At 40.5% G+C, this 24,108-nt stretch overlaps 2 protein-coding genes across 4 annotated transcripts in view; one reads left to right on the top strand and one right to left on the bottom strand.

The window, feature by feature from the left end:
• LIMS2 (LIM zinc finger domain containing 2) overlaps positions 1-23,562 on the top strand; it is a 28,091-nt gene extending 4,529 nt beyond the window's left edge. For 2 of the 3 annotated variants that reach the window (XM_057426420.1, XM_057426421.1), the window contains exons 2-10: positions 8,501-8,660; positions 9,464-9,530; positions 9,841-9,961; positions 19,035-19,184; positions 20,042-20,192; positions 21,140-21,232; positions 22,084-22,132; positions 22,313-22,388; positions 23,196-23,562. In XM_057426420.1, the coding sequence (XP_057282403.1) occupies positions 8,501-8,660; positions 9,464-9,530; positions 9,841-9,961; positions 19,035-19,184; positions 20,042-20,192; positions 21,140-21,232; positions 22,084-22,132; positions 22,313-22,388; positions 23,196-23,343 (1,015 nt within the window). In that variant the 3' untranslated portion in view covers positions 23,344-23,562. Of the gene's footprint in view, positions 1-1,525; positions 1,662-8,500; positions 8,661-9,463; positions 9,531-9,840; positions 9,962-19,034; positions 19,185-20,041; positions 20,193-21,139; positions 21,233-22,083; positions 22,133-22,312; positions 22,389-23,195 lie in introns of those variants that run through there. The other variant, XM_057426419.1, reaches the window with a different exon arrangement.
• Positions 11,853-17,300, bottom strand: GPR17 (G protein-coupled receptor 17). The gene is made up of 2 exons (XM_057426422.1): positions 16,980-17,300; positions 11,853-13,192 (listed from the first exon to the last, which is right to left on the bottom strand). The coding sequence occupies exon 2, from the start codon at positions 13,156-13,158 to the stop codon at positions 12,124-12,126; it is 1,035 nt and encodes a 344-aa protein (XP_057282405.1). The 5' UTR covers positions 13,159-13,192; positions 16,980-17,300; the 3' UTR covers positions 11,853-12,123.
• Positions 23,563-24,108: the final 546 nt, after the last annotated feature.

Below are 24,108 nucleotides of genomic sequence, written 5' to 3'. Positions count from 1 at the left end.
TCCTTGCAGGACTACCTAAAACTAAACTATACGCCTTAAGAGTGTTGTCCAGATGCTCCTTAAGCTCTGACAGGTTTGGTGCCATTAATATTCTGCTTTGTGGTTAAAGTAAAAGGTGATTTAATATAACAATTTAGAACAAGTGTTTTATTGCTCTAAAATTTAAGAAATCAGCAAAAGCACCCAGTATGAAGGACATTTTTCTTCTGTTCCTTTTATATCATAAAGTAGAAATGGGTAAAGCACACATGCAAACTGAAAGAATGATAGTGGCAGATTGCTGTCAGAGGTCAGCAGTCTGAAACTCCCAACAAAATGCAGGGTGAATTGTAGGTTTGGAGGTTGCCAATTCCTGAGTTTGAATCTACGGTGTTTTTTATTTGTGCCTGTTCTGCTGGGTCCTAGCAAACCCTTGTGTTTTTCTTTAAAGGATAGAAGAAGAGATCTCTGCTGGTTCATACTCATTTAGTACTTAGGAAGTCATCACTTCTCACTTTCTCCAGGTTCTAGTTGTGGAATATATTTCACTCTCATGCAATAAAAATCCTCATTTTGATACAATTTATTAAAAAATAATTTATTACTAATGACTCTTGAGATGTTTTTCATGGTGTTGCTGATCAAATGACACTGACTCAGATGCTCCCATCCTCCAATCCTTTCCCTTTGTCCTCTTAAAAACTGACCTCAGTATTCTGAAAATCCTTCCCTTTCTGCCCCCTACAATGGGCCGAGCCATTTGTGCTGTGAGCCTCTTTCTCTCTTGCAGGGGTGGGTGGAGAGGACTGGTGATAGAAAGGGCAAACTCCTGCTCGAAGGCCCTGTTCAGTTCGCAGCAAAGCGCTCTGGAGGCTGGAATGCCAAGTATGTTCCTTCTCCCTGCTTCCTGACCTTCTGCTGCATGCCACTTCTGCAGGCTGGAGTGCTTCCGGGAAGCAAAAATCCTTATGGTTTTGTTTCTTGGAATATGCTCTATCCAAATGGAAGGAACAGTTCTGTTGTTTGTGGAATCCTTAAGACATTTTGTGATGCAGCAGCCTTCAGGGACCCACCTTAGAGATGCCAGGGTCAGATATGGATCTGCAGTAAACTAAACTGTTTATTCTCAAGAGATCTAATAATCCATTTTGGTTTTCTATATTTTTGTGTTGCTTTGATTAAAAAGTTTTCTCAAATTAAGTGGATTGATTATGTGAAAGCTCAGGACTTTTTGTTTTAATCTCACTCATGAAATTTATATAGATACATTGTACAAGCCTAACACAGAATGACTTCCTGGTACAGACTCCTGGTGTGCTGGCTTAAATAGGTAATTACTAGTGGAATACAGGAAAGAGGTTGTCTGATCTTGAAGACTGCAGGAGAGTGGCAGATGAACTGAAGGAAACAGTGCTCGAACTGCGGTCTGTGCATCCTGCTTTAGCTCTTCTAAAATGTAAAGGCAACTCCCAAAAGGAAGGTGACTCATTGAATATCAGTGTTGCCAGTGTTTGCTCCAGTTGTCTCTCTGCCTTCCCCTTCACAGTGGCATTGGGTGCCATGGCTGGCCTGAGACTTCGAGGGCTGGCATCTTCCAAACTTTATCAACGCCGGCAGGATCGGCTAAGTGGCACAGGGTCACTCCTGAGCAACAGAACAGATACAGCAGCTGGGATACGTGGGTATGTCTCTGAGATGAAAGGAATGGCATTGTTGAATCATTTTCCAGGAATTGATAGATGTACAGTTTTGATGGTGTGTCTTTTCTGTTTAAAGCGGGAATTGTCTGCACACAGCCGGAGGGGATGAAGTCTGTTTATTTCCATTTCCAAGTTGATTACGAAGGAAAAGACTTTCCTCATGAGAAAGCTTTCTGTTTTTAACAATAACAGGAAAGCAACAGTGGAGAACCTTCCCCATTTTGAAGCACTGTACAAGACTGTTCAGAACCAACATTAGGGCTGGTGTCATTAGTGGTGAAGTATTAAGGTACTGTGGGAATAAAGAAATGGTGAAATGTAGTCATTTTTCTAAATGTTGATTAAATTCTACTGTTCCTTTATTTGTAGGGTGCAGCAGTGCATTTTTTCACATATACCCTTAACAGTAAGCTGGTTCATTTTGGTTTTTATAAGCTCCAGTCTGGCAGAAACTGAAGCTTTGTGTGTAGCTGCTGCTTGAGATTATTTAGAACACATCAACCAAAGCTTCTTAAATCTTCCCAGACAATTCCTTTGCTTCATTTGATCATTGCTGTTGCTGTGCTTTGGATCAAAATTTTCCTTTACTTTTTAATTTTAGTTGAAGCTAATTTGGGGCAGGAGAGAAAGGAACAAGAACTAAAACCAGTGTCTTACATTTTGGGAGAACTGTGAGCTGCAGCAGCAATATGGGATCTGAATTCTGTGTCACTGGGGAGTTCAATGAGCACGTTGGAGCGGAGTGTTTTTTTTGTAGCAGTCACAAGTTTTGAATTTCAGTCTTTTCTTAGCAGGAGGTAGACCTGATGCTTACCTGTGATTGAGCTGGTTTGCATCTTAGTTTGAACTGTGGGTCCCTGACTAGAGCCCTACTTTTCCCACTATTTGTCTTTTAGCCTAAAGCTATTATTTAGTTGGTAAATTTTCAGGTTTTCCTACACAAAGTCATGGGTGTGAACGTGTGAGAATTTAGTGAGGATGGGGATAAGAAGGTAGTGAAAGAAATGGTGATGCCGTTGAGCAGAGGATGCTGTTCAGGGAGTAAGAAGCATAGAAGGGACCTGTGAGAGAAAAGAAGGTAAGCACTGAGGAAGCAGCAGTGGAACACAAACAGCAGAGTGTGAGCTGGAGATAGGAAGGATGAGGAGATAAATGCCCAGATATAGTCACCTCACATTGTCAAAATGTAGTTTGCTTCCAGCTATTTAACTCTTTCACTGTAACCTGTAGCAGCATGTTTATAGTACTTGGCGCTACACTAGTATGGTTTTTGGTGGAGAAGAAGGTTCATTCTCATTTGCCTTCTATGTCAGCTCCATTTCAGGAGCTGGAAGAAAAGTAAACGTAAATCCACATATTTTGGTTGTACTCAGCTGGTAATAATAGATGATATTATCTGGGAATTTTATCTCCTGAATTACTTGTATTTTATCCACAGTTTTTGAGCTTCTGATGTTTTTTGCTTCTCCTTCCTGGTAAGTCCTGATAACTTATGTCCTTTCTTCAGGCAAATGAGAGTAATCCGAAGTAGAGTTGCTGCTAGTTGGGTGATAATTGATGAACCCATTCAGGAATGGTCTGTCTTATCAGTGCTGGTAAACAAACATTTTAACTCCTTTGAGATAAATGGAAGTGAAGAAGAGAAACGTTGTATGTATGTAGGGAGTTATTTATCAAATACACATTGTAGGTGAAGTGGTACATGCTTAATAATAAAAGGATGTTTTTCCTGTGTAAAATGTATAATCTGTTTGAAACCTGTGCCTTTCTTTACATTGTTGATGTTTCCTGGGCTGAGTGAACGCCGCTAAGTGTGTGTCTTTTTAAGTAACTGGTCATGGTTCACTGAAAATAAATATTGCATTGTGTTGAGAGGGACTACAAAGTACCTGTGGCACAGGGATTTTTTCTGTGTGAATACCCATAGACTTCCATTGCTGCTCCTGGTCTCAAAGGTCTCTCTGATTGTGGCTTCCCCTGCAGGCCAACCATATGGACGTTGTTCTCAGTTGAAATGTGTGGCAGCTGGCTTCTGTTAACAGCAAGGAGAGACAAGGAGCTGTAAAGAGTTGCTTCCCCCCCCCCCCCGTGACCATAAGTTTCATTTGTATGTTTTTCTTTACTTTGGTTGTCCTTGTGTAGAAAATAAGAACAAAAAAGTGTTTGTTTTGTTAAGAGAGATTGGGGGCTGTATGGTCAAGGAAGCTATGCTGAGAGAAATGCTATGCATTTCTTACTTAGCCAGCTGGAAAAAAATAGGGAATGAACTGAAAATTCAGTGCAAGGAGAAGTGCTTAAATTGTTAAGCTGTGTGCATAGTTTTATCAAGTGCACGACAAAGCATACATTTAACAAATGGGATTTCATGGCAAGCTTAGTAATAACCTTAAAGAAGTTAAATCACTTTGCAAAAGTTGCCCAGATAGACGTCCATTGCAGTGAAAAGAACAATAAGGTAGTTGAGGGCTATTTATCAGCAGAAGATCATGAACTGGTGGCCTTCCTCTTTCTTTTTTCTTTGTATTAGTCATTGTCTGTGAAATGAATCATAAGGTCTGGTGTTGTCTGGCAATTTTTTTTTGGGTTTTGTCGTGGTCAACATTAAGGACTTAAAGCCACAAATCCTCAACCATGCTATGGGGGTGGGAAGAAGCCCCTCTCCTGGAGTGTTCTGGTTTTTATCTTAGCTACTGGCACCTATGATATATACAGTTAGTGACAGCTTTCTAGGTGTTTGACTTTATCCTAGGCATTTCTGTGTGTACACATACCAGAAATGATCATGTAAATGTTATGATATTGTGATATCTTCTGTGTACACCAGCTTCTATTGGTAGACCAGAATGAGCGGAGAGTACCTCTCTAGGATTCCCTAGCATAGGTGCAGTGTCAGTGTGCTGAGATTTGGAAAATTCCCTGGGTTCTTCCATCTGGAAATGTTGTCTTCCTTTCTTTTTGTAGTATCTTTAAGGTCGTTGGTCATTTTTGTATTAAAAGTAATTCTTCATTCAGCCTTGTGATGGGGAACTCCCTCTGATGCTAAATATCAAAAGGTTTTGAGACAATTTAAAGCACTCCTTGCACCTGCAGTTCCTTTCTTGGACCTGATGAAATCTGGGACTGTTCATTTGTTCTCCTCTTTGTCTAGTTGTCTGATTCATCTGTGTTTAAGCTATTGAATTCTACTAGTGCAAAGGCTGGAGTTTCTCTTCTACTGTCTTTGCAGTTCAAATATTAGATTTGTCTTTTTTCCCCCAACCTGTCACCAGTGCTAGATTCCTGTGGACAAATGTTTAAAAAAGGATGTAAAAGTATAGAACCTGCTGGTATTTAAGTCCAACCCTTTTATCTGATATCCCCCCCTAGATGTACAGTATTATGCAGGCCCAATTTCTTGAACCTATATGAGAATATGATGTGAAAAATATGACATTTGCTAGTCCAAATATATAGGAAACCAGTTTTTAGAAGATAGTGACTTTAGTGAAATAAGAAAGCAAAATGCTTTCAAACCTGTACCGGTGACACAGAATGGGTCTCCCAATTAACTTTTACTTCTTATAAAAAAAGGATTTTTTTCTCTTTATATGTTTATACTAATACTTTATATTAAGTACTTCTGAGAAGTCAAAGCATAAGAAACCCACACTTAATGGTAAATAACTCATTTCTGTAGGTACTTTGGTAATTTGGTAACGATGCGGCATGTAATGGTGAAAGATTGGAAAAAGCGTGGTTTGAGCACTGTATTTTGGGGCTTTGCACAGGACAGGATAACTTCAGGATGTTGCGCTGGTCATGTTTTAATAGCCTTTCCTGTCTTTGTGTCAGCAGCTTATTGTTAAAACAGAGGAAGATTCTGTATTTAACTAATTGCAAAAAGATCAGCAAACAGAATACAAGAAGCACTCCATATTGGGGACTGTCCTTTGTGGGGAGGATTCAAATCTAAATGTCTTACGATGGACACAGCAAGTCAAACTTTTGTGATCATTCTTGACACCACCATCAAAAGGGTGCCTTTGGTGTTGTTCTTCCTCTCCCAGCGCATTGGTGGTTTTTCCCTGTGTATAATATTGTGTTGTTAAAGAAGTATTGGGATATCTTGAGCAAAATTCCATAGTTAGAAGTTGGACCTTTGGAATCATCATGCATCAACAGAACAGTAAATAAACTCTTGGGCTCTAGATAGTCCCTTCCTTTTGCAAATGAATGAGGTAAATTACTCTTTTGAGAGTTAAAAAGTTAATCCAAAGTCGTACTTTGTGCTAAGGGAAGATAGAACAGCTAATAATAGTGCATTTGGCTTTCAGTAGGAATTTAAATTTCACAACAGATTTTATATTGTTTAGAAGTTAGGGTTTACTGTGGGGTTACTCTGTCTTGACGGCCCTCAAATGCTGGTTTCAGAATGGAGGCTCCTGAAAGCCTTATTCTTATGAGTGAGTCCCTACCTCTTCATTATCTTTCTCACCAACACAGCCATTCAGCTTGTGTGGGAATCTCTCCCAGGATAAGTACACTCAGTAGTGTTTGATGTGAACTGTCGCACTTGTGAGCTTACCCTATGTTTCATACAGGAACATGGCTGCAGTCGTTGCACATTGCCATTGGAATGGTGGCATCTCTGTTCTTTCAGAGTTCAGCCAACAGGGGAGTTAGTAGTTGCAGTGATGGGCTGTAGAGTGTTGTTAAAGTCCATTTGAAGAAAGGAAAAATCCTATGGGATTTTTAAAATGTTTATTTTATGTTACTAAAGCACGAGATCCCCAACATACACAACCTCAAATCATGCTTTGCTGTTCGTGTGTAGGGTGTAATACTCGCTGTTGTGTAGGAAACCATGAGACTCTGGAACACTGTTTGCCTGTTTCTTCTGCCATAACCCAAAGGAGCTTTTTTGCTGATGTTGACATGAGGTTTTCATTGTCATGGCTGTTGCCTAGCTCATGGCTTGGGATTCAGGCATCAAATTTTTCAAGAGGGAAAGAATACTTGATGGGGATGTTCTGTTTTCAAGTCCTGGTACCCCTCTGCATGATGTAACTGAAAGAGTAGCAACTGAAAACTAAGCCGATTAGGTCTCTTGGCTTTGCTGCAAACACTGATGGTTTTGTGTTTAACCTATGATCTCTGGTTTATGAAACTACGGAGTTTCCTGCTTGTCCATAAATCCATTCCCTTTCTGTTTGGGTTTTTTTTTTGAGCTCCTTCATACTGCAATAAAGAAACAAGTTGTAACAAATTTTTGCTAGATCAGTACTCCATCCTTGAAATTATTAGGAGCTTCCTTGGTCTTTACCACCCTTGGAATTGCAGGGGCAGAAAGAAAGTCTTATTTTTATGGAAGGGTCACTCAAGGTCACAGTGTAGGATGTTTGTACAGGCTGCAGATGTGATCCATTTGGCTCAGCTGGGCCAGCTGAAGTACAGGGCTGGTTTTGTTGCCTTGGGAGCATGAGGCTGCTGCCTGCACTTCTGCCTGCTCATTTTAGCTGTGCTCAGAGCACAAAACCCTGGGATACAAACGGTGTTTCTGCAAGGGTGCCTCTGAGCAGAGGAAAGAGAATCTTCTACTGGAACATGCTTATTGAATTACTGTTCTCTATGAAGAGGTGTGGAAGGTAGCATGTCAGGTTGTAGAATAACATTAACAATGGAAATTCACTTCAAAGTAGCTTTGAATATGAAAAGAAAGCAAAACCACTTTTAAACCAAGCCATCTTTCATTTTATACATTATGTACTTCAGGAAAGTACTACACAGATCTTTCTGAGATCTTTAACATGCTTGAAGTTATACTCCCAGTTATAAACCTGCTATCTTTTGAATCATAGACTCCAGAAGGTGGCCAGAAAGCGAAAAATAGAGTTCTTCTCTATATCTTAAAGTGAAACAATAGTGATTTTTTTATATTATTGGACAGTCTGGTGGTTAAAAGAAAAACAGCATTGCAACAAGAAACTGACTCCTTAAAATTTTTCCTTCCCTGTTTGGCCATGCTGTGTATGATTTTAAAGCTGCATTCTGCTGGTATGTAGCGAACTTAAATTGCCATGACGGCAAGCATGAAAATATTGTGAAAGAGATTCATGTCATTCCACATTTTAGGGGCGACAGAGGAAATGACCTTTACGTGATTTGCAAGTGTGGCTTGGGTGTTCTTTAGCCTCACTTTCTGAGGAAATGGAGCTGATGCATTTGCCAAGCCAGCCAGAGTGACTTCTCTCTTTCCATACCTTGTTAACACTTGGACAATTTCAACTAATTTGTTGGGAAGACAGAGGCATTGTATGCAATTATTTTCTAATTAATTTTGTACACATGAATTGCTGGGTAGAAGGGAAAATGCCCTGTTAATCCCTGCAGTGAAAGGGAGACTGCAGTGGGATATCAGTGCTTATTACACATCAAAGAATCCTTGGAGGTGTACATCCTGAGAGTAGAAATTCCAAGAAGTCAGGATCATTGTGTTTGCTACTCTTGGAACTCCTGGTTTATTTAAAATGGTGGATATTTGCTATGAGCCACTAGCAGGATGACATAACAGGATGAAAGTCTGGGGAAGCAGCCAAAAGCGTGCAATGGGTAGGTCTGCTACTTGAGCTCATTCTGCCACGTGTGAGTAGCAAGGACATTATTTAGAGCTATGTCAGTGCTGAATTGACTCATTGGTCCTTGTTTATTGTAAAAGGGAGTTTAAAGCTGTGGAAAAGTGTGGGGGGAAGTTTCCCCAAGTTGGGGGAAACTTGGATGGTATCATTATACTCGTGTAATTGGCTGTGACACTGCTCATATTCTTACTCTTGTCTTTATTCCAGTAATATGTCTGATGCTCTCGCAAATGCAATATGTGAACGCTGCCAGGCTCGATTTGATCCTGCAGAGAAGATTGTCAACAGCAATGGGGAACTTTATCATGAAAATTGCTTTGTCTGTGCTCAGTGTTTCCGTCAGTTCCCAGATGGACTATTTTATGAGGTGAGATTGCATACTGTGTAAGAGAAGAGAAACAGCTACATTAAAATACAAGAAATTAGATGAAAATTCTGCCCATGATATGATTTTACATCTTTCTCACATGTTTAATTTCTTAGTCCTAAACCTTTGTTGCTATTTTTGGAGGGGCTTTGGACCTAGTTTCCCTGATTTTAATTCTTACACGTTCCTTCCTATACATCAGTAACAACAAAAACTGTATGCTTGCTTTTGGGGTAAGAGGAATTTCAAATGAAAATAGAAACTATTTGTTAATATTTCGTAAGGCAAAAGTGTTTTTTTGGTCTTTATTTTTAGACATTTTATACCCAACCTTTCCAAAATTGGTGGATCTATTGAAAAACAAGGTTGAAGTATTTTTACAGACTGTGTGCAAGCACACATTTTGAATAACACATTGGTTTAAATATGCTGCATTCTTAATTCGGCTTGAGTTTTAACCTCATGTAGGAGGAGAAGTTCTGAATTACATGAGTAATAGAAAATAAAGCAATAATGAAATTAAAGTCAACTCTAGGAAAAGGGCTTTGGAAACTTCAAGATTTTTACCATCTTGCAGTAGCACTGCTATTAATTTAGCAAATTGACCGCAAGGCCAAAGCCATATCTGGGTATATCCTTATGGAAATTCCTTAGGAGTTTAAGAACAGGTGAGGGGGAGCTAGAACTGCAAAACTTGACTTACCTTGACTTGATCATTTCAAAAGAAAATCATGCTGAACTGTCAAGACACGAGGGTAGTTCAGTTACTCATGAGGGCTCCTTCTGTCTTGTTTTTTTCCCAGTTTGAAGGTCGGAAGTACTGTGAACATGACTTTCAGATGCTGTTTGCTCCTTGCTGTGGGGAATGTGGTAAGATGTGGTGCAGGCCAGTACCGTGGGGTAACAGGTAGAGAGCTGTGCAAACCTCTTACCACTGCAGAGGTTATTTTAAAGAGCTCTGGAGTGAAACAAAGTGAGATACCAGCAGTGCTTTGAGGTATCCTGGTTGTGGGAGTAGTTGTTTTGTTTGTGGGGTTTTTGTTTTGGTTTATGTTGGTATTTTTCAAAGTTAGACTCTACTAGTTCTTGTGAAATTGAAGTGGAAGGATTATAAAGGGCAGTAGACTTTCAGGAAGACTGTTTTCTGCATATATCTCAAGGTGTTGCTTTCGTTTTGCAGGTGAGTTCATTATTGGGCGTGTTATCAAGGCAATGAACAACAACTGGCACCCAGAATGTTTCCGCTGTGAGCTCTGCGATGTAGCACTTGCTGACCTGGGTTTTGTGAGGAATGCTGGCAGGTAAGACAGAGCAGGAGCTCTGAAAGTTTAATCAGTTTGTTACTGATATGATGGTGAGATGCTGAGGGTGGTCAGTTAGTTGTACACTGGGAGGTAAAGCTTGAAAAGGTATAGAAGAAGCTTGAAGGAATAGCTTCATAGGAGACGAGAAATGGAATGAAGAACAGTGTTCTTCATCCAATGAAACATGTAGAAAGCAAAAGCTCGAATTTTATTACATAGTGCATGGGTTCTGGAAATTAAAGGGATTTCAGGCAAAAGGCTAAATAGCAAGTGAGTAAAAGGGATTGTGTGATCCTGGGCAGGCTATTTATGGAGTAAGCTGCTGAACAGGAAATCAAGTATAGCAAAAGAGTAAGAGAATAACATGAGGATTACAGGAAAGCCTGTTCCCCTGTTTTTCTGAAATAATTCATTTTATATATGGAAATATAAAAAAGAGTCTTAAAGGTTGATTAATGCATTTAATTAAGAAGTAAGAAAAAAAAACAACACTGCAGGGCACTTGTACAAAAGCATACCATGATAAGAAAATAAAACAATCCAGCAGTTAGCAGACACTGTTGCTCAATTCATAGTTAATTTCAGGCTTTCATATGTCTTGAGCAAAGTCTAGTAGTTTCCTAGAGATTATATTGTCACTAACTAAATGGTAAAAAAAGGGAAAGAAGGGCTATACACATCTACCCTGTCCAGCAGGGAGTCCTCTCAACTCTCTCTTCTCTTCCATCCTTCATACAACTTCCTTGAATTAGTTTCTGGAGTTGGACATAACTGATTTTCTTGTGACCCCTAAGCTTGTTAGAATGGGCTGTTGTGATAGCCCTGAGGGTGTTTTGGGAAGGCAGCCAGGATTGAAGCAGTTCAAGCAAGATAAAGCATATTTGATTTCATTGTTTGTGGACCAAATCTAAACAGGTAAGGAATTCATTCCCAAGAGCATTGAAAAGAGATATGCAAATGTATGTATCTGCACATAAAAAGTATAAATTACATTATTTCGTTTAATATTTATCTCCATAGCATAGAAGCTGTCTTCTAGGAAATAATATTGGAAACTTTTAGGTTCTTTTTCCTGCTTCTCATTGTACCTGGTCTTCCCTAGTGTGCCTGTCATTTCCAGGCATATTCGACTGGATATGATGTGTATCAGTGAGGATAGTTAAGATAATCCCTACTTTATCTGTAGTGAGGGAATAGCCTTGCTAGAGAAGTCACCAAAAAAAAAGTTCTAAAACACCTCAAAGATACAAATCTCTTCTGGGCAAAGTAGACTGAACTCCTTCATATGCTTCCTATTCACTTTTGCCATTTGGTTTCATGTTTTTATAATTCAGTATGTGGTTAAGATGAAGGCTGTATTCCTAAACAGCCCTTTTCAATTCTTTACTTTGGGGGTTACCTGGATATCTGATGTTTTGCTAGGAGCTACTTAAAAGAGGCAAAATACTAAAAGTTGTCCTACTTCTGCTTGCAGCTTTTAGACAATGGCAGAGGGTGGATAGGAAAGGCAGTGTGAAGTTTAGTGCTCAACTTGAGCTCTGAATGCTGAGAAGAAGTAAAAGACTTGTAAGTCCTGTCTTAATTCCAGTCCAGGTTGGGTGCAGTGCAGCATTTTGGTCTTTTTTTTTTTCCTTTCCACCATTTAGTGTCAATTTTCTGCATATGATGTTTAAGCGCTTTGAATTCAGAGACTTGAACACAGTGTGCAGGCATCCTATCCTTTCATCAAGGCAGGTTCGTTGCAGGAGTGTCTCAGGAGCTGGCACAGTATAAAATGTTAAGTAGGCTGTATGCATTGTGCAGAGGAAGAGTTGTTGTGGATGCTTTGGGAGTTCAGTTTGGTTTGGTTTGGTTTGGTTTTAAATATATGAGTTTAATATCTTCTTTGCTTCCTTCCCTGTTCCTAAGTGTTGAGCCCTCAGTTTCACATCTTGGAAATCAGTAGAACTGTACGTGTGTTTGCAGTTTCAGTAAGACAAAACCACGCAACCTCTGTTGTCAGAGTGGTTCTTGCTAATTGCAGTCCCATAAAAACAACAGAACTTCCCTCCTCAAGGTGGGTTTGACTCCGGGTGTACTATCTCACTGCATACTTGCGCTCTCAGCTGGTTCTGGTAGAGTAGAGCATTCTTAAGTTGAAGCGGTGACAAGAGTTGTGTTCACAGTTCAGATTTAGCACTTAGTGAGCTTTCATTTGTCTTACCCTCGTATGTTTGAGGCAACATTGCAGTCTTTTTATCACAAAACAGATTGCACAAAGCCTCACGGAATTTCTCAGCTACAAAAAAATACATGACTGGGTCAAAGGCACCATTTAAACTTGTGAGGCAGGAAGTGATGCGGTTACTGAGGGCTAGAATACGCTGCGTTTCACAGGAAGTTTTGGTTCCGTTGTAATGGAGAATGTAAATGTAGCGATTGACGTGATAAGGTACAAAGCAAACCAGAAAGATCAGCAGGACCATGATGATCATTTTGATAGCTTTTTCCTTCAGGTGTTTCTCCACTCTGTTCCCACTCTTCAGACTTCGGATGATCAATAAGTAGCAAGTCACTGTAGTAACAAACGGGAAGGTGAATGCCACTGCTAAGGACACAAGGGCATGACGTGATGCCTTTTCCCTGTAGAGCTGCAGGCAGACAGTTGTATTTTCCATCTCAACTGTCTGCACACTGAGCAGCAGAGGTGCCATTGCAACCCCAACTATAACCCATAGAAAGGCACATGCCAAATGGGCATAAAGGGACCTCCGGAGCTTGATGGACTTCACAGGGTGCACAATGGCTAGGAAGCGGTCAACGCTGATACACATCAGGAAGTAGATACTGGCATACATGTTGAGGTAAAAAAGGAAGCCAGTGAGTCTGCATGGGATCTCACCAAATGGCCAGTGGTTACCAGAGAAATGGTACACCAGCCGGGTAGGAAGTACCAGCACAAAGGACAGGTCAGCCACAGCAAGATGCATCAGGAAGATGTTGGCAGGTGTGCCAGACTTCTGGTCCCAGATGAAGAGCCAAAGAGCAAGGGCATTGCCAGCAAAAGCCAGGATGAAATCCAGGAAGTAGAAAGTTGCAAAAAGGATGTTCTCAAGGTGTGTCTCTTTGCCACATTGCTCTGAGGTTTCCAAAGAGAAATTTGATGGATTTGAGCAGTTGAAGAGTAGGTTTGAGAGATCTGCTGGACCGTTCATTTTTCACAACAATTTTGAAGGGAAAAAACAAACTCTGCAAGAATTGAGACAGTATATTACAAAAGAGCCTGGTTTTGTGAAGAAAAACAGAAACAAGCCCCCAAAACACACCCAAAAAACCCACACATGGAAATAAGTGATGTCTACTGTTAGCTGATACTGGTATTCAATATGACAGGCCTGTCCGAGTTTAAAACCTTATATTAAAATTCTGAATACCTTCTGCTTAGATGCGTTTTTCAGACCTTAATTCCTGTTGAAGGAACCACAACAGGGAGCTAGCTATCTGATTATGAGCTTGTCTCCAACTTGGGCTGAGATGAATTAAATAAGATAGTAGTGCAATGCTTATGCATCTGGTTAATGGAAGACTGGAAGTGGGTTCTGTATGTCTAGCTAGAAAGGATTTGCTATGTTTAATTTGAAAGCCTGATTCAGGCTAAAGAGCTCACAATGAGTCAGCTTTTCTGAGCACAGGTATCTGCTGTAAGGTGACCTAGCTTAGAATATCTGTCCTGTTCCTAGAAGAGCTGGAAGACAGGTCAGATATTGCTGTTATTAAAAAAGCCTGCAGGGTTCCTGAAAATCTCTGAGAATTATTATATATACAGGGGATATATATATCCCCTGTATTTAGGGCAATGCATCTAGTTCCAATATAGGAAGAAACTTTTCAGATGAGTAGCAGCATCTCATTTGAACAGCAGAAAGCACTGAACTGATTCAAAAATGATTATTAGTAATGCTCATGCTGTTGGTTACTTGTCAAAATACCATCCTTCCCTGCAGCTGATTCTTCTGTCCTCTCTTCCTCCCTCAAAAGCCTGAACTCCACTCTAGCTTATTCAGGGCCTTTTCCAAGTAGCAGCTCAGTTGTCTGCAGCCTCCTGAATAGCATCAATAGAAGGTGACAAGATTTTCTGGATACCTGCCCATGGCTTTCTATATATTCCTCCACTGTAGATCTAGGTAGTGGGGAAATAGTCTGAGTTTCCAGCATCATCTCTGTTTATTGGATTCCTCTGAGGTGTTGCAGTATGTACAGAAGTACCTTCATTGTGCTCACCATTGCATTTTGTACTGGTTGACCATTTCTCCATAATATTGAATACATCTTTAAATATACCCATTTTCCTTGACAGATATAAAATTTTAAGGTGGTTCCTGACATTGTTAGGTCAAATTTTTAGTCTTGGGCAGAACCTGTGCTACATGCAGGGATCTTACATCATTAGACAGTTGATCCAAGGCATTACACAATGCATCCAGCTTCCCAGCAGTACTGATTCTTCAGATGTCTAAAAAAATTGGTGGCTAATTGAGAAACCTAAATGGGATTAAGGACAAACCCATCTATTGGAAAATGTAAACAAAATCCCAAGGTAATTGCCATCTTTTGTCTGGCTGCTGTTGCTTTCAGGTGGACAGAAAATTACAATAGCTGGAGATTAATCTGCTGGACCATCTGTGTTTAGTTCACAGTTGAAGAGACAAAAGCCAACAGAAGGGAGACTGAATGAAATTCAGAAACTGAAATGTCTTCACATGGCCACACAGGGTCCTTCTGACACCACACATTGCCTGGGTACTCTGCATGTTTATGGCACAAAAAGACTCTAGGTTTGAGAGTATGGGTACTCACTGCTTGCTGCCAGCTTCTTTGTAATCCTAGAGATGACAACAGATTATCATCTCATAATCACAAGAAGTGCAGGGAAGACTGTACAGCCCTTTTTTTCCAAGGGATGTTTTATCTGTAAAAGAATAGGTGTGAAATCTTGCTTTCATATATAAAAGGAAAATGCCCTGCTGCAGTTTTCCATGTGAATTTCCTTGGTTTGCAGAGGAGCCTGCATTTTTTGTTTCTAGTGTTTATTTGTCCCTTGCAGAGTAAAACATGCAAGTGTTTTTGAACACAAGACTTTGACGTTTGTATGTGGTAGTAATACACAAGTATGTATGTGACAGTATGTGTGTCACATACGCAAATGCTTGTCCTCCCTGGATGGAATTACTTTAAATATGTATTTTTGTCTTGCATGCCAAAGGAGGAATACAATGAGGCCATGCTTTTCTACTGGCTGTTAATTTGCACTGGTATCTCTCACCTGATGTTCTGGCAGCGTAGCCTCTTTTTTTTTTGTGTCAGGCACTTGGTTTAAGTATGCTTTTCATCTGTGAAAAATGCAATCATGTCATACATAGACACCTGTCAGTGCTCGGTGGTCTGATGGCTCTATACGTGATGGTGACACTGGTAATGCAGCTCAGACCAGCTGAAAAGGCAGAAGCAAGGGTTGTCTAACAGAGCAAATAGGAATGTCTCTTGTCTTAAGGATAATGATTTAAATCCTTTCAGGAAGCGAAGCAGTAAGCAGACATTTTCCCTGTTTACAAGCTAAATACTAGGGGTTTAGCAGCATGATACATTAAAACTATTTGAGCTCATTTCATGAGGAGGATCTCTGGGATTCAGATTCAGCAGAGTGTCAGTGCCAAGACTTGGAATAGCCAAGACTTAAAGGCTGAGAGTTCTGTCCCCAGTGATGGCAGCTTTGAGTCTGCCGTTGATACTTATCTGGACCTGTGGAAAGTCCTTTGCTATTACGTACAGTTCCATTTCCATTTTGCCTGGGCTTATCCTATCAATTTAAAATATATGTGTTTAATGTTTAGGTTTTTTCTTTGGTTTGTTATGCTTACAAAAAGCACTCAAAGTATTAGAAAGCTTCTTGTACTAGTCTGTGTGAATGCTAAGAGCAAACTAGAAACCTTCCCAAATGACCTGGAATGTGTAGTTTGTGCTAATCTATATGGTGCAAGAGGCTTTGATTCCACAGACAGAAAACTCCTTTAGAGATCTGGCTCACTGTCCAATAATTTCCACTTGGATTGCTCTTTTGGTGTTCTGTGAGTATTTAGTGATTTACGTATTGCTAAACAGGGCACTGTTCTGGAATGAGCCATTATCCCAGGCCTCCCAGGGCTGAGCTGTAATGTGGATGTTGCTGCTCATTTGAAATGACCTTATTTTATGCCCTGTTTCTCTTCTGCTCAGAAGCCAGCAAGATAACAACCCACTAGGCTGTCAGTACAGGCGCAATCTGATCACTCTTTCAGCAGATGCTCCATATATCATGAATGAAACAATTAATAAGGCAGAAGAAATACTTAGCTCATCACAAGTTAGTTACCTGGCTAGTTTGGAGCGTTTGTTATAATGCCCGCTGCAGATAAATTTGAACTATATATTTGAACTACTAAGTTTGTAGTGGATCTCAGAAATACCTGTACTTGCTCTCAGCCCGAACAGTTTCTGGTTTCGGGTGATGCTAGTTTGGGGGGGGGGGGGGTATGGTTATTTTGTTGTATTTTATGATTATGTTTGTAGCGTCTTTGTCAAATGGCTTTCACTGGAAGTGCTCATTAAAAAGAGTCTACTTCTGACCGAAATTCTCCTGAAAAGCCACTCCTTCCCACCCTTCAGCTGAAATGCTTGTTTCTGTGAGCATCAAGGCAGTGTCAGAGAGCACTGGATGTACCTACCATACAGCTGTTAGCTTTCCTGGTACAAATGGATGTACCTTAGGTCCAGAAGTACCTAAAACAGCAAGGACCTTTTATGTTTTGGAGCAGTTATGTAAAGCAGAGCAAGGAAATTATTCTTTGAAGTTCAAAAAGGTTGCCGGTTCTTAGTTTCAGGCATTTCCAGTACATTCATTCACCTCTGCATGTGTCGTTCTATCTCACTGATATCAGCTAAAAGTAATGTTGTTAGGAAAGCTCTTTCATTATTCTGCTAACAGAAGTTTGTCTCTTACCTCGTTACAGTGCAGTCCTATGGGTGATGTATAGGATCCTTTTGGGGAAAATCTGAAGGAAATCCTGATGACAGCAAACCAAGTAGAAGCAGCAATAGTGAACCAAGATGATCCCAAAAGAGCATGCAGTTGCAGTGTTGCTGAGGGTGGAGAGGGGAGCCCCTCTATATAGCGTCCTTCTAGCTCTGATAGCGCATTATCAGCTCAGTCACACAACAGAGAAGGGGAGGGGATGCCCCAGCACTGAAGAGAAGTCTTTATCCCAGCTGAGCTCTTGGCACTGGGGTTGCTGCTGCTGTTACAGATATGAATATACTGTATGAATATACTGTATGAATATTTCAGTGTTCATGGTGCTACTAAAAGCTGCTACTGAACTCCCACCCGTGAACACAGACTTCTTGGAGTCCCTGATTATTTTAGGAGGGTGGAGAGTAGCATTGTTTGGGGGAAGTCTGGTATTAATAGACACAACAGGACATTTCAGAATGGGATAATTCCACCATGGTGGGAGTGGGGAGGGGGAGAGGGGTGGCTGCTATGGTAACAGCTTAGCCTGTCCAACACTTCCCTTTGCTTGCAATAGAGGAGGGTCTATGGGACAGCAGAGAGGATTTGTGTGCGGGGAGGGGTTGATAATGGTTTATCAGTGCAAATGGCTGAAGGCACCTTATTGAGCTGAATGAGAGGGGTCTCTTTCAGGACACTTGCTTCAGGGTCCCTATGTCCTGCCCTGTATAATTACTGTGCATTTGACAGCGGCGAATAAAATTGATGCCTTTATGCTGAGATGAGCACAGCTGCATGTTTCCTTATAATGGGGTGCTGTCTGCTTTTGCTGGACTCCGTCTGGGCTCACAGTAGTTCCAGCCCTGGAGAGAGACTCTTGCTGACAGGAGGATTCAGATTTGTAGAGAATAATAATGATACTTAGCACTTAGACAGGCGCCTGCCAGCTGAGGGTCATAAATGTTTGAGGTCTCACAACAACATCTGTGTTGTATTCTTATGCCCATTTTACAGATCTAAGGGTATGTGATTCATCACAGCAGAATTTTGGAAGGGGCCCTGCAAAGATCCCACTACTTCAGCCATAAATCTACCCTTTCCATTTGAACTTTCCCTTTTGTCTAGTGCCTTTTGAGAATGACCTGTAAATCTCTGTGTTTCACATAGTGATACCTTGAAAGGAATTAAGCAGGCTCGTCTGTTTTGTGACAAAGAACCCCACAGAAGTCATTCCTCTGTCATCTTCATTTTATCATAAACTCCTGCCAGCCTGCAGCATTGCAGTTAGAGGGGTAGGTAATAGGCAAGTAAACTGAACAGCTTCTCAGAGCTGCTAAATATTGAGCTAAAACTGGTGGATTCCATTAGCCTTTGCAGAAGTTTTTATGCCTTTGCCCTTTTTCTACCATAAATTTGGCTTTTCTACCTGTTCAAGGTTGCACTTGTAATATGTTCTAGAACATGTGATAGGAACACAGTTACATTTATTGCATAAAACTGCAAAACTGCCATCAGTTTGTCATTTTCTTTGGCTTGAGAATAAAATGAATTTGTAGGCAGAAGAGCTCATACTCAATGGTCTCTTATTTGTCCTAGCTATTGAAAACTAAGGAATCCAGCCATGGTAAAGGCATTCAAGCAATGTTGTTTTGGTTTGATATTTTTTTACTCTTTCACAGTGCTGTAATGCCTCTGTTATGGCTGAATCCCATAGTTAGTAATAGAGAGAGGGAATTGCCACCTTTCCTTGCCCACCTTTCAGAAAAGATGTAGAAGAAGTGGAAAGGATACCTAGAAGAATGACAGGTGATATTCCTTATGGGATATAAATCAGTGAATATTGGAAGAGTATTCTAATGAAATACATGCTCCATCCTCATGCTCTTTTCTGTACAGCTGGTGTGAATGACAGGATACTACACTGTTTAGTCTGACCTCAGAAGACACTCCTTCTGTTACATAAAGTACATCCTACAGCATACACTGTATGTTGTTTTAGGAAAAAGAATTTCTTCATATTTTCCTTTCCTTCCTGTGTCCAACTAGGCATCTGTGCAGGCCATGCCATAACCGTGAAAAAGCTAAGGGACTGGGCAAATACATCTGTCAGAAGTGCCACCTGATAATTGAGGAGCAGCCTCTGATGTTTCGGAATGATTCCTACCATCCGGATCACTTCAACTGCACCCACTGTGGGTATGTTCTCATAGCCTAAACTCTGACTAAAAAGGAGAGAGACAAACAGTAAGTCAAGCAGTGCAGTCCTTTCCAGGTTCTCAACTTAGCTGTTTCAACAGAAATTGCGTGAGGAGAAATCAAAAGGACTTTGGAAAGCCTACAGAGACTTCAGTTTTATTTTACCATTCAGTGTTCTTTTATCCTCAAATTGAGTGATGCTCTTTTACACTGAAAATGGAAATAGTTCCTTGGTATAAACTTACCTGAAAGGCTGTGTGCAGATTGCAGTAATAGTGTTGTCCAAAGGCAGCTGTGGACAAGCTATTCAGAATAGTTTCCCTTTGCATTCCTGGGTGCAAAAAAAAAAGAGGATTACTTGGTGAGATGTGTCGGTCTTCTGGTGCAGTCCATTACAGTGCTGATACCTGTCTGACCTGAATTACTTACCATGAAGGCAATATAGTTGGGCCACAGTACTGCCCTTATTGGCTGTCAGTGCTGAAGAATAAAGTAAATGGCTCAGTGCTGAGCACTACTAAGATAGTCCTTGTACCTGAGCTAGCCCATTCACTTGAGTCTTTGCATGATACATCATTGTTCCACGTAAGTGTACCTTGTATTTCTGCCAGAGTATCTACCTGAAGATACAATATTCCATGTATATTCTCTTGTCTGGCAAACTGAGAAAACAGTTTTAGAAAGATGAGTTGCCAATAACTGTGTTTCAGTAGCTTAATTTACTGTGTCTGCATTTGTAGCATGAATATTTCCATGGGTTAGGGTTAACTTTAAAGCTTAGTCTTTCAAAACTTCATATCACACATGAAAGAGCTTCCCTTGGTGTTCTTACTTCAGTGCCATATTTGTGTTTTCAGGAAGGAGCTGACTGCTGAGGCCCGGGAGCTGAAGGGAGAACTGTACTGCCTGCCCTGCCATGACAAGATGGGAATCCCTATCTGTGGAGCCTGCCGCAGGCCCATTGAGGGACGAGTGGTCAATGCCCTGGGAAAGCAATGGCATGTTGAGGTGAGGCCTCTCTGAATCTGAAATTTCCTTCAGGAGACATTTTGGAAGAGAAGCCACCCCTGTAGCCTCCCCACTACCTAGCCAACGCAAACCCAATGCACCAGCATCTGCTTGCTAATAAATTTACCTGTTTATTATGATGTACATGGATATATCCTCTCCAACCCCGGTTAACAGGTTTGTAACAGTATTAAGATTTGTAATTTGGCAGAGCCAGTGCAATTCTTGCTTTTTAAGTCTTTTCAGCTCATTCTTTCTGTAACTTTCAGCTGAGTTGTAATAGCTTGTTCTAACTTTTTTAATGGCTTATGTTTTTAGTGATTTAAGCCTCCTAGAGCTTGAACTGGGATGCTGCTGATTTGAAGTACATTCATATCAACCACATTTCATGTTCCTGTTTCTCCTCTCTGACACAAACAAGATAGTAGTCCACAAGTCTATTAGTAAAAAGGCAATTGCTATTTCATCAGGTCTTCTACTGATCTTTAATACAATTCTTAATTGCTATAGTAGACTAAGTATTTCCTCTTTTCTTTTGCTTCTATAAAGATTTTCTTATCTGAGTATTGTTAAAACATAAAGGGGTAACAGTTTTTAAACTAAAACACTGTAGATTTAAATGAGATATTAGAAAGAAATTTTTCATTATTAAGGTGCTGAGGCGCTGGCACAGGGTGCCCAGAGAAGCTGTGGCTGCCCCATCCCTGGCAGTGTTCAAGGCCAGGTTGGACGGGGCTTGGAGCATCCTGCTCTAGTGGAAGGTGTCCCTGCCCATGGCAGGGGGTTGGAACTGGATGAGCTTTAGGGTCCCTTCCTACCCAAACCAGTCTGGGATTCTGTGATCAGGTGTCTCATATTAAGCCATGATTTGTAGCCATGCAGTTTTTTTCCCTGCTGATGGAACACTTGTTTTGCCTGCAGCTGAATGTCTTTTTTTCATTTTACAGCATTTTGTTTGTGCCAAATGTGAGAAGCCATTCTTGGGTCACCGACACTATGAGAAAAAAGGACTGGCTTATTGTGAAACCCACTATAACCAGGTAAATTCTGCCATCTATCCTGTAGGTACTTGCTCTGACTGGTAAATACATTTTACATATGCAAAGCTCTGCAGATTTTGCATACTCTGAATGTGTAGAGGTGATGCAGTATTAAGAAGTTAGTGAGATTTAACAGAAAAAAACAGTTTTTCGTGGTAGATATGAAAAGTGATGCTGAGACAGAATAAAAATGTCATAGGGATGTTAATTTTTCTTTGTGCCATTGACAGAATAAAACCACTGACCATGGTTTGTGATTAAAATCCCTGTAATTATACTCCAAAACTATCTGTGTGTTCTTCGATAATTACTTGCTTCTACAGGCCTAAGACAAATGTTTTACTGTCTAAAGCACAAGAAAAGTATGTTTCAAAAGACAGTCAAATCCTGTTTTTTCTGTATGGCTCTACTGAACAGCTATGAGTTTGGTATTTTCTTCTGTCAGATAAGTTAGTCTTATAAAAGTGTTACTCTTTTGAATGTAGCTCAAGGTTTTATTTTGATGATTGTAACCGAGCAACAGGAGATGTTTGTCTGCAGTAAGGATCATACTCTACTGATCCTTTTTTCTCCAAATTGCCACATTTACAGGAGTTTAAGATAACATAACAGTAGTAGAGTGTGAGGCATCAACAAAAAAGGTTGTGTACTATTTAGTGGTAGAGATCCAAAGGAACATAAACTGTTTGGCAAGTGTATGAGAAGTTATTCAGAAGATTTAAATTGGTATATCTGGGTGCTGCTGCAACTGGGAATTCTTTGCTTGTTAGGATTTAATGTTCACACCAGCTGTGTAATTTGGGAGCCATGGCAAGTCAGTAATATGAGTTCCTATTTCTTTTGCTGTGCAGCTCTTTGGAGATGTCTGCTACAACTGCAGCCACGTGATAGAGGGAGATGGTAAGATTTGTTCTCTCCTTGGTTTAGGTTGCTGTCCTTGTTCCATTTGTTAGTGCAGCTGTTGCAGTCCCACAGTTGCAAAGCATCAGTGTTTCTTTTCACATCTGGCCTCATTTGAATTTGGATACAAATCCAAATTCAAATAATTCAGCAATTTCCTCTTATTTTGTGCTTTTGCAGTGGTATCAGCTCTTAACAAGGCCTGGTGTGTGAACTGCTTCTCCTGCTCCACCTGCAACATCAAGCTTACACTGAAGTAAGTCAGTGTTTACATTTTGGACCATATGAGACATTTGCTTCTAAGGCAGGGTATCGGCTTGGGGGAGCCATGAGCCAGTGCCTCTGAGAGGGGCAGTATACCTTTGCTATGAGGGAGTGGGTGCTTGTAATTCACTGATTTCAGAACTCAAAGGGAGCTGGGACTCAGCATCCTCTCTAAAATATTTTCCTTTATTTATCTGTCCTATAAGAAGATTGTGTAAGAGGAGAACTCATTCAACAGTACAGAAAGAGGGCTCTGAACTTCAAGTAACTGCTTGTCCTGAAATATGTGCAGCTTCCCTGTCTCCTTAGTCTGGATGCTCCCCTCAGTGGCGTTATTTGCAATTACGTAAATTACTTTGAAAGAAAATGTGATGCTAGTTACTTTAAATATGTAGAATAGGAACAGAAAGCAGTCCTACATTTTTCCTTTCTTGGGTTCAAACCCTCAGCCTACTATGCTGAGTTGACCCCACTGGCCTTGTACATGAAGGAGCTCTAATTCATCACTAAGAGGACCTTTGAAGTGATGCTTCCATGCTGTGATAACAAAATTGCTATTCTAGGCTGCTACATAGAAGTATATAGCAAAATCTTGCTCCTTATTTAACTAGCAATACTGAAGATGCTAGTTCACTGATAAGAAACCAATCTCTGTACTTACATGACCAGATGAGGAAGCGAGTTGTTTCATACATGCAGTAGAATAAAAGCAACAGCATTTACAGAGATGCATGGAGACTTAGTGAAGCATGCGGTTTGCAAATAGCATTTTAATAGCCTGTTGTCCTTTGTGTTAAAGGAATAAGTTTGTGGAGTTTGACATGAAGCCTGTATGCAAGAAGTGCTATGAGAAATTCCCTCTGGAACTGAAGAAACGCCTGAAGAAATTGTCAGAGCTGACATCCAAGAAGGCACAACCGAAAGCTCTGGATTTAAACTCTGCTTAAACAGGTCTGTCAGTCTACTGACTGCACTCTTACAGTCATAAGCTGCTGTGAGCAGCAGCTGTTGATTACAGAGGCAATTACTAACAAGTAAAACCAAAGATAAGTAGTACCTTCCCCTTCTTCTGGTAATGTAGCTTTCATGTTGACTATCCCTTTTCTCAAGCTGTTATCTATTAACACTGGCAGAAAGAGAAATATGATTTCTGCTTGAGCAGTTTACAGGCTGGTTATTAATTTTCTAATAACAACTTATTCTGCCTTGTGAATTGTACACAGTCTTTCCTTTCTCAGCTGAACTGTAGTTCTCTCCAGTCCTCCATAGTCTATTCCATAGAATTTGGAAACAGCGGTTAAGTGTAGGGATGGAAGAAATGTATGATTTGCTGTTTTTCAGTTGAAGTATAAACATTTCTAGCCCTAGGTGAAGACATTTAACATGTAGACAAATATTCTGAAAGATGTCACTCTTTGCTACATGCAGAATGTTCTGATCTTTCTCCAGATTCTTACTGAGCATATATGGATGCTCTGCAGTCCTTCTGGTTTGCAGGTTTACCGGGAAAGCCCAGGAAGCAATAGTTATGGCATCTATGCTGCTCACTTGTCTAACTTAGGTCCAGTATTAAGGCAGCTGAAGAAGTTTGCTTTGCTGCTTCGCTGCTCGGTACTAAGGAGATCTCAGTTGTCAAGGCCTTACCAGCCTCTCCAGGATAGTTAGGCTCTCCTTAATGAGGAGGTTGCTATGGTGAAAGAAAGATTTTTGTT

The sequence above is a fragment of the Pezoporus wallicus genome, unplaced genomic scaffold, assembly GCF_028554395.1.
Source record: "Pezoporus wallicus isolate ANWC-B61680 ecotype Strahan unplaced genomic scaffold, APGP_CSIRO_Pwel_v1 contig_8872, whole genome shotgun sequence".
NCBI classification, from domain to species: Eukaryota; Metazoa; Chordata; class Aves; order Psittaciformes; family Psittacidae; genus Pezoporus; species Pezoporus wallicus.
Note: the sequence above shows the minus strand (reverse complement) of the source record. Positions and strands in the feature narration are given on the sequence as shown.